The 10,284-nt window shown below is 31.9% G+C and overlaps 2 protein-coding genes across 4 annotated transcripts in view; one reads left to right on the top strand and one right to left on the bottom strand.

Annotated features, from left to right (window-relative positions):
- LOC104781163 (E3 ubiquitin-protein ligase UPL7-like) lies at window positions 4,349-10,254 on the top strand. 3 transcript variants are annotated; one of them, XM_010505760.2, is made up of 14 exons: window positions 4,356-4,483; window positions 4,829-4,951; window positions 5,156-5,396; window positions 5,498-6,060; window positions 6,229-7,164; window positions 7,254-7,576; window positions 7,726-8,004; window positions 8,109-8,361; window positions 8,471-8,641; window positions 8,753-8,845; window positions 8,925-9,032; window positions 9,150-9,266; window positions 9,357-9,446; window positions 9,538-10,254. In XM_010505760.2, the coding sequence occupies exons 1-14, from the start codon at window positions 4,460-4,462 to the stop codon at window positions 9,619-9,621; spliced, it is 3,405 nt and encodes a 1,134-aa protein (XP_010504062.1). In that variant the 5' UTR covers window positions 4,356-4,459; the 3' UTR covers window positions 9,622-10,254. The 3 variants fall into 3 exon arrangements, with proteins under 3 accessions (XP_010504067.1, XP_010504062.1, XP_010504066.1); XM_010505764.2 differs by having other exon boundaries at window positions 4,357-4,483; window positions 6,232-7,164; XM_010505765.2 differs by lacking the exons at window positions 8,753-8,845; window positions 8,925-9,032; window positions 9,150-9,266; window positions 9,357-9,446; window positions 9,538-10,254 and having other exon boundaries at window positions 4,349-4,483; window positions 8,109-8,377; window positions 8,471-8,564.
- LOC104784040 (GDSL esterase/lipase At3g53100-like) overlaps window positions 9,965-10,284 on the bottom strand; it is a 2,988-nt gene continuing 2,668 nt past the window's right edge. Inside the window, exon 5 of the mRNA XM_010509116.2 lies at window positions 9,965-10,235. Within this exon, the coding sequence (XP_010507418.2) occupies window positions 10,198-10,235 (38 nt within the window). The 3' untranslated portion in view covers window positions 9,965-10,197. The remainder of the gene's footprint in view (window positions 10,236-10,284) is intronic.

Here is a 10,284-nt window from a genome sequence, read left to right on the forward strand (position 1 = left end):
TCTTTATGCTTTCGATCATGTATCAAATGTTTGATCTTGATCACTAATTCTAACCATTTACACATTGACGAGATAAGCACATCTGAAAACTTTCACCATACTCTTCGAAATGGAAGTGAATTTGATAGTGAATTTACGATGCATCAGAGAACGTTAACTAAAATCACAGCCGATTATAACTTTATAAGAGTAAGATACCTTCTGTTTGCTCCTTATGCATTTGTTATCGAACCTTGCACTCTATTTTTAGGCTCAACGTTATGGCTGTGCTGTGCAAGCAGGGAATAGAGCTGACATGACATCATTAAATTAAAGTACTTTCTCTTGTTTTTTAGTAGGGTCTAAATTGCTCTTCTGTCCCATTTTAGTTTTTTTTTGGACTTAAAAGATACAAAAGTTAAGAAATAATAAATATTTTTATCATTTAGAGAAATTCAACCAATATTGCAGAATTTAAATAATTATAAGCTATTAAATCATTAGAAATAGTTCATAGAAACTTGAATTTTTTTAGGGAAAAAAACTAGATTGACCCAAATTAAGAGATTAATTACTTAATTAACTCATAAAATATGAGGGTTAGTTGAGTTATTTTTATGCCTAAAATACCCTTTTTTGCTTCGTCAGGAAAAAATAAAAAGTCAAATTTACCCTTTAAAAAAACTCCAGCATTTAAAAAAAAAAAAAAAAAATTCAAAAGTCTGTCGGATTAGTTGTGACAGATTTGTTTATTTACGACAGATTTGTTTTTGCACGACAGATTTTTTGTGCAAGTCCGACAGATTTATTTTGGATGACAGATTTATTTGAAGATAGTTACGACAGATTTATAGTTAGTGACAGATTTATTTTAACGACAGACTTATTTATAAAGACACCACAGACTTTCATAATATATGGCAGATTGGTTATAATATGTGGCAAATTTATTTTTTACAGTTGTTACAGATTTATTTTTTCGCTAAAAATCTATCGTATTGTGACAGATTTTTTTATGAAAAATAATTACTAGTTTGACGTGTAGTGATAACAGATTTATTTCATATTACAACAGATTTTTTAATTTAACTAAAAATATGTCGTTTGATAACAGTTTTGTTAAAGTTTTTTAAAATTGCTAAAGAGACCTACATTAAAACCATATGTTATGGCAGATTTGTTTATGTTATGACAGCTTTGTTTTTGGCTTCAAAAAATCTGTTGTTTGATAACAGATTTATTAGATGTAATTATAGTCATAACAGATTTATTTTATGTTATGACAGATTTGTTTTTTGTTATAACAGTTTTGTTTTTGGCTTCCAAAAAAATCTGTTGTTTGTTACCAAATTTGTTTGGATTAGTTGTCATATTTGTCATTAAAATCATTAATTGTTTCTCTATTTTCTATTTATATATCATATTCTTATACATTAACATAGATATATGTTTTAAGTCATATTTTATACATTTTTTTTTTGACAAATCATAATTTTATATATCAGATTTTTAATCATATTCTTTTTCTAGAGATTTGAAGAAAATTATATTTTAAACATCAACACATATATATTTTTTAAATAATATTTTTAATCATACTTTATTTCATTATAGTTTTATAAAACATGTTTTCGAATTTTTTTTTCAAAAAATCATATTTTAATACATAATATTTTTATAAACATATTTTCAAATAAAAATATTTAAAAATCATATTTTAACTTATTATTTTATACACTATATTTTTCTTTTCTTTTTTTGTTTTATTCTTTTTTTTATTTCAGATTTTCGTTTTTTCTAATAAAAAAACTTAATTATTATTTTTTTGGGTTTTTGGTCTTTTTGCATAAATATTGTGTCAATCTAGTAATGAGATATTACCCAAATTGAGTTATTTTTACCCAAATTTGGGTCGATCTAGTGTATTTTCACATTTTTTTAATAAAATGAAAAAGTCTGAAACATTCTATGGGCTTGTTCTTTTGTTGATCGCTATTCCAGCGACTAAAAAAAAAATGAAACTGACAACATAATTTATAAGAAATCAGCCACTGATAGTTTTAGAGATGTTGACATGAATTAATTATATAATCGCTGGTTATTGTGGCGACTCCTCCACCACTGCATCACCNATGTTATGACAGCTTTGTTTTTGGCTTCAAAAAATCTGTTGTTTGATAACAGATTTATTAGATGTAATTATAGTCATAACAGATTTATTTTATGTTATGACAGATTTGTTTTTTGTTATAACAGTTTTGTTTTTGGCTTCCAAAAAAATCTGTTGTTTGTTACCAAATTTGTTTGGATTAGTTGTCATATTTGTCATTAAAATCATTAATTGTTTCTCTATTTTCTATTTATATATCATATTCTTATACATTAACATAGATATATGTTTTAAGTCATATTTTATACATCTTTTTTTTGACAAATCATAATTTTATATATCAGATTTTTAATCATATTCTTTTTCTAGAGATTTGAAGAAAATTATATTTTAAACATCAACACATATATATTTTTTAAATAATATTTTTAATCATACTTTATTTCATTATAGTTTTATAAAACATGTTTTCGAATTTTTTTTTCAAAAAATCATATTTTAATACATAATATTTTTATAAACATATTTTCAAATAAAAATATTTAAAAATCATATTTTAACTTATTATTTTATACACTATATTTTTCTTTTCTTTTTTTGTTTTATTCTTTTTTTTTTTTCAGATTTTCGTTTTTTCTAATAAAAAAACTTAATTATTATTTTTTTGGGTTTTTGGTCTTTTTGCATAAATATTGTGTCAATCTAGTAATGAGATATTACCCAAATTGAGTTATTTTTACCCAAATTTGGGTCGATCTAGTGTATTTTCACATTTTTTTAATAAAATGAAAAAGTCTGAAACATTCTATGGGCTTGTTCTTTTGTTGATCGCTATTCCAGCGACTAAAAAAAAAATGAAACTGACAACATAATTTATAAGAAATCAGCCACTGATAGTTTTAGAGATGTTGACATGAATTAATTATATAATCGCTGGTTATTGTGGCGACTCCTCCACCACTGCATCACCCCTGTACAGTAAAACCTCTATAAATTAATACTCTATAAATTAATAAACACTATAAATTAATAAATTTTAATAGTCTCAAGTCAGGATAGTGTAAAAAATAACAAAATTTGATAAGATAATAAGATAATAATTTTTTTGAAATCCCCATATAAAATATGGTCCCAATAATATCATAAATTAATAATCATGTAAATTTACATATATATATATATATATGTTGATATAGTAAAATATGTTTCTCTTAAACCTCATATCTATAAAATAATAGTTATATTGTATCTTCAAACTATACTGGTATAAAATATTCTATAACATTTCATAAAACAGCTAAAACATTTTAAAGTTTTCAATTTCTACATATGCATCATTTACATTTTGATAGTTTGATAGACTATTAAAATACAATAATTGATAATTTTATTCATAAATATGAATATTTATGTCATGTGTACAAGTGAATTTGTCTATAATATTTGTAATTTCTTTTCTATAATAATTTTTAATTATTTGAAATTCAATTCCAATACCATAAATTTACAATATTCTTTAATTTATAATATTTGTAATTTATTTTTAAAAATTTTCTATAATATTTGTAATTTCATAATCTTATTTTGCAAAAATTGTCTCAATTCATAATTTTAAAAAATTAAACAATTAAAAATATACATATAAATTAATAATTATTAATTTACACTATAAAATAATAATTATTAATTTATAGATAAATTAATATCAGTATAAATTAATAAAATATCTTGGTCCCAACATTATTAATTTATAGAGGTTTTACTGTATTTTTCCTGAACTTCATATTTTCCAGCACACCTTCGTTGATGTCCTTTGTTGTCGTATTGTTTTGACAGCTCTTAAGTCTATTGTCGTTTTGCACAATCGTTGTCGCTAACCCAGCGATCAACAAAAAAAAAATAGACCCTATATATTGAAACAAAGGGAATAGTTTTTAAAAAATTAGAATTTTCACTGTTTTGTAAATTTTTAGGCGAAAGATATACCATAATTCAATCTTGTACAAACTAAATTATGCCTACGTATGTAAAATTAAAAGCTTTTACAAATAAAGAAATAAAGCTGGATTTGTAAAAATTTATATTAGAAAGTACAACACACAATCTAAAGATGCAATTTGTCAAAAAGTATCCTTAACGAAAAAACAAATCACTTGGAGAAAAAAAAAACAATCACAGTAAAAAGAGGAGATAGAAAAAAAAAGATACTAATGACATACTAATGACACATGTTTGATTATGACTAAAAAAGCTGACGTCATAAGAGAACTGGGTTGAACCTTGACGTCAACCTAACACAGATACGAACAAACGATCCGTGTGCCCAAAAATATTTCGTTCGATTCCTTTTTTCTCTAATTTTCGAATCCAATGGATCTGAATCGCAAACACAAGGTACCTCTCCTCCTCCTCCTCCTTCTTCTTCTTCTTCTCCCGATACTGTTGAATTTGAACCGTCTCGCTGCTGTTCCTTGTTTCTAGGAAAACTTAGGTCTCTTAATCCTTACAGCACTTAGATTAGGTGGAAGTCTAATGTTCCTGGTAGTGAAGAAGAAGCTTAATATGGCTCAATTTGGAAATATTAGAGTATTTGAATGGACTGTTTCTGAGGGAATTAACTTTTTTTTTTTTTAAATGTAAAACTAATTAGGATTGGGACATTGAAAGTTATGTTTCGGTTTGCTTTCAAAATTGTTGATCTAAAAGGTTAATTACATACATGTTCTTAAATCTCATCAGGTGTCCCTTAGAGGCGCCAGCAGTGGAGAGATATCACGGGATGCCTTGCTTGCTAAAGTTTCACAAGAGAGGGAGCTACGCAGTTACGCTAGACGTGCTAATGCTGCAGCACTTTATATTCAGGTACCTCTTTCTGTTGACTTTTGCCTCAAAGTGTTAAAAAAGATCTTTTGTTGTTTGTTAATATAGTGAAAAAATTAGTAGAAGAACGTTTTGTGCAGTTTATTCTGCGTTTAGAATTTATGGAGATCGTTTTTGGTTTAACGGGATTTCATCTCAGCTATATAGACGAAGGCATAACCTTACATCATTTCCCCTTACTTGTAGAGAGTTTGGAGGTCTTATATTGTGAGAAAGAAGGCAGCTATAGAGATCCAAGGGGAGTGGGAGATTTTACTGAGTTGCCGTTCTGATACACTGACCAAAAGTTGGGTATCAAGCACAGTATTGAGACCGTTCCTCTTCTTTATCAGATCTTTGTGTATCCAACATCAAAAGATTCATGCAAGAGATATACACTGCATGCAAACTTGCTTTAAGATTCTATTGGAAAGCATCAATTCTAATGGTATGATTTTTTTTTTGTTTCGCTTTGAATTTGTAATCGTTCTTCTTGCAAAGTAGGAGAGATGGAAATTCTGAATGGATGCTGTTATTGTCTTTTTGCAGATCACGGGTGCAATTTTTGCTCACTAGCAGTTGGTACATTTGAAGAAAGTAAAACATGGGACTGTCAAACACGAAAGATGGTTTCTCTCTGCTCCTTCCTTCTCATGGAGTGTAATTATTCACAGGAGAGGATAAAAGATGTTATTGGTGTCACTGCCCTTCTGTTGCGTATTCTTATTGTTTTAACTGATCCCAAAAGCTGGAAGATCATTACAAAGGAAAATTTTGAAGATGCAGAAACAGCTGGAAAGATAATCATTCAGTATATAGGGAGCTGTAGAAGTGGTTATTACTCAGCAGTTAGAAGTTATATCAAAACATTAACCAAACATACAGATGAGAGACTATTGATTACTACAAGTGCAGTAACTTTGACTCTACGACCATTCCATGTGCGACAGCCTGCTTTTGTTGATGAGCATCAACCGGACACGGATGTAGCTGTTGAAGAATACGTTTCTCTGATACTGACGATTCCTCGACTAGTTTTCTGCCTGCCAAGCGCTCTCATACGTGCACTGAAGCACAAGAGCATACTAATGCCAAGCTTTCACACTATATTGGTAAAACTTTTATCAAATTTTCTTAGACCAATTAATTTTTGTCAAAGTCTCAAAAAAAAAAAAATGTAGAGAGAATAGGTTGCTTGTTTTGAGTCTCTGTTACTTTTTCCTGTTTACTTTCTTTTTTCCAAACAATCGAAGGACTTATTAAAGTGTGGCAGGTGACAGCAGACTTTGAAAGACAAAATATTGACCAGAATATCTGTAATGGAGCATTCAGAAAAGCAAAGTTGTACCATGGAGATTCCTTCTCTTGGATGGGCTATTGGGAACATCATATCCCTGGCAACAAGTAGTGAAACTGACTTTATGGATCCACAAGAATTAAATCCAGAGATGTTTTATGTCTTGTATGGCCATGTTATTGTGACTCTAGCCGAGAATCTCTTGTCTCAGGTTGAAAATGTTGGAACTCAGGATATTCATCCTGATATTGAGGCCACATTGAAGACTGAGAAAGGAGAAAATTCAGTTAAGATTTCTTTCGTGGAATTGCTTCGGCCAGTATGTCAACAGTGGCATCTCGCAAAACTGCTGGCAGTTTCTGGGAAAGAAATTCGTGTTATAGCAGAGAAAGATACAGAAACACTAGGATTGCTTGATATAGCACGATTGTATTCATGCATGTTGAGAATCTTCTGCGTGCTGAATCCTGTTGTAGGGCCTTTGCCTGTCCTTAACATGCTATCCTTCTGTCCTGGATACATTGTCTCTTTGTGGAATTCTCTAGAGAGTTTCCTACTACCTAAAAGTGGTTGCCGTGCTGATGATTTATCTCAAGGATCTGTTAAAACTCCATGGAATAAAAGAAGTCCATCTGAGAAGAAAATGAAACATCTTAAGAATGATGGTGTCAACAAGTGGGTGAATGTGCTAAACAAATTTTCTGGTAAATCACCAGGCCCGCGTGAACATGTGGAGTGTACTAGTGCTCAACCAGAATCAAGCCAGGTTAATGAGTCAACTGATGCGTGGGATGTGGAAACTTTGAGGTGTGGTCCTGTAGGTATCTCCAAAGATGTGTCATGCCTGCTTCATCTATTTTGTGCAACCTATGCTCATTTACTCGTTGTTCTTGATGACATACAGTTTTATGAAAAGCAGGTAAAAAATGCAATATGGTTTCCTGCAGTGTATATGTTATTAGTCTCATACTATTTAGTATTTAACTGAAGGTTTGTTTTGGCATATAGGTCCCCTTTACGCTGGAGAAACAACGGAGAATTGCATCAATGCTAAATACACTCGTGTATAATGGATTGTTGCGAGGTACAGGTCCTGAGAATAGACAACTGATGGATTCTGCTATCAGATGTTTGCATTTATTGTATGAAAGAGATTGCAGACACCCTTTTTGTCCTTCTGCCCTATGGCTCTCACCTGGCAGAACTAGTAGACCTCCAATTGCATTTGCTGCTAGAACTCATGAGGTTTTACCAACCAGTAATGTTCTTACGTCTCCAAGCATGGGTTCTGTTATAACAATTACTCCGCATGTCTTTCCATTTGAGGAAAGGTAATCTTACCTTGCTTATCCTTCATAGCCTATCCATGTCATTTTTGTGCTACAAAAACTTCTAACTAACTATTACATGTCTCCTCAAACTCTTTATCTGCTTTTATCTGTTGACTGATGTTTATTTACATGTTTTGTTATTCCTGCAGGGTCCATGTGTTTAGAGAGTTTATCAGCATGGATAAAGCTTCAAGGAAAATGGCTGGTGAAGTGGATGCACCTGGTGCGAGGTCAATAGAGATAGTCGTTCGTCGAGGTCATGTGGTTGAGGATGGATTTCAACAACTGAATTCTATTGGTAGCAGGCTAAAATCATCCATCCATGTCTCGTTTGTGAATGAGTCTGGCCTTCCTGAGGCAGGCCTAGACTATGGTGGGCTTTCAAAAGAGTTTTTAACTGACATAACAAAAGCAGCTTTTGCTACTGAGTAAGCTGTTCTGTATGCATACTTTATTTTAGCGTATGCTGTTACTTGTCCAATGGATTAATTTTTGTTTTTATTGGCATTTTCTTTCCATTCTTTCCCAAAAGGTATGGGTTATTCTCGCAAACCCCTACGTCAGATAGGTTGCTTGTTCCTAGCCCATCTGCACGGCACCTTGAGAACGGGATTCAGATGATTGAGTTTCTTGGAAGAATTGTTGGAAAAGCTCTATACGAGGGAATACTGCTGGATTACTCTTTTTCACACGTTTTCATCCAGAAACTTTTGGGACGTTATAGCTTTATTGATGAACTATCAGGGCTAGATCCAGAGCTCTACAGAAATCTCATGTATATCAAGGTAAAAACCATCGCAGGTGATATATCTGTCATCTCATATGTCAAAATTCAATCTTGCGTAAGTATCACAAGAGAGGGTTTCTGAGATCAAGATTCTTGTTTATACGCAGAATTATGATGGTGATTTGAAGGAGCTCTGTCTTGATTTCACAGTCACTGAAGAGTTTTGTGGAAAAATGAACATAATTGAGCTCAAACCCGGTGGGAAGGATATTTCAGTCATGAATGAGAATAAAATGCAATATATTCATGCAATGGCTGACTATAAACTCAACCGGCAGGTATGTATGTCTTTTTCTCGTTTTATAAAGAATCTACAGGTCAACCATCCTGCAAAAAGATTTACTTCATAATTCATGAGGTAAAAATGTTTTCCTATGTCTTGAATGCAGATTGTTCCCTTTTCAAATGCATTTTACAGAGGATTGACTGACCTTATATCTCCTGCTTGGTTGAAACTATTTAATGCCCATGAATTTAATCAGGTATGCGGCTTTTTTGAAATGATTTCTTGAGTTTTTCTCTTTTACGAAGCGCTATTGTCTTACAAAAATTACTGTGTAGTTACTCTCTGGAGGAAACCATGATATTGATGTTGATGACCTAAGGAGGAATACAAAATACACTGGTGGTTACAGTGATAGCAGTCGAACAATCAAAATCTTCTGGGAGGTGATAACTCATATTCAGAAGTCGTGATCTATTCTTTTTCTTCGTATTCTGTATGCCAATTTGTGACATAGGCGGAGAGTTGAGTGGCTCGTTTAATTTCTCTCGTTGATGTCTCAGGTCATGAAAGGGTTTGAACCGAGTGAACGTTGCATGCTCCTCAAATTTGTGACTAGTTGTTCTCGAGCACCACTCCTTGGTTTCAAATACTTGCAGCCAACCTTCATCATCCATAAAGTTTGTTATTGAACTTTAGCTTCAAATGTAGGTGTGACATTCTGTTTGGTACGTTTTTTTCTTATGTTTGTGCTTTTTCATCTTCTGCAGGTCTCTTGTGATACTTCCCTTTGGGCTGCTATTGGAGGACAAGATGTAGAAAGGCTTCCATCTGCTTCCACGTGCTACAATACTCTTAAGGTGGAGTTTCAGTTGTTCTGTCTCCTTTGTTGTTTGTTTGTGAAGATCCCTGTATCTTTTTTGTTCAGTCTTTCTTTGTGGATTGCTTCAGCTTCCAACGTATAAACGAGCAAGCACTATGAGGGAAAAACTGTTGTATGCGATTACTTCAAATGCAGGATTTGAACTCTCGTAGAGACCTCTGACCAGGTATTCATCTCTTGTGATGCAACTAGACCTTTTATCCTTTATTCTATTCAATATATAAGCCTTCTGTCAGTTAAATTAGTAGGGCTGGTGTAAATAGTGTGTTTGGTTTATCTTAAGATTATGGGAACTTGGTTCTTCTTGGTAGTTGGGTTTGATAATCAACTAAGCTGATATGGAACTTATATCTTGTACTGTATGCCTAACGAAACCTGAATTTTTTATGATGCTCACATAGCAGTAAACTTTGATTTATTTATTCCTTTACCAAAATTCTTGCTGTAATCAAACTTAGAAATGTTAGTAGAGAGATAGATTAGACACACAGATAAAATATCAAAGATTGTGATATTCTCAAACAAAGCTTGGACCTATAGACCCATCACACAGACCAGATTGGTAGTTTCTACATTCGGTCACACACACACACACACAATCTGTCTCTTATTTATGAGTTATATATATAAAGAAGGAAAGAGAAAAAGAGAGAAGAGAGAGAGAGACACTTTGGTAGCTATTTGTAGGTATACAGTTTGAATTCAATCCAACTGAGATGAAACTCAATTCAAGAGATTAGAGAAATCCCTTGACCCAGTAGTTGACCAGCCAACAGCTCGTTTACAGCCTCTGTGGGGTGGAATCCATCCCAAAA

This window comes from Camelina sativa, chromosome 4 (genome assembly GCF_000633955.1).
Source record: "Camelina sativa cultivar DH55 chromosome 4, Cs, whole genome shotgun sequence".
Lineage (NCBI taxonomy): Eukaryota > Viridiplantae > Streptophyta > Magnoliopsida > Brassicales > Brassicaceae > Camelina > Camelina sativa.

Bases quoted from the DNA above. Each gene is read 5' to 3' on its own strand.
- LOC104781163 (XM_010505760.2), top strand. From the start codon at position 4,460: ATGGATCTGAATCGCAAACACAAG. The intron at 7,577-7,725 runs GTAATCTTACCT...TTATTCCTGCAG, and splicing joins GTCTTTCCATTTGAGGAAAG to GGTCCATGTGTTTAGAGAGT. The intron at 8,005-8,108 runs GTAAGCTGTTCT...CTTTCCCAAAAG, and splicing joins AAAGCAGCTTTTGCTACTGA to GTATGGGTTATTCTCGCAAA.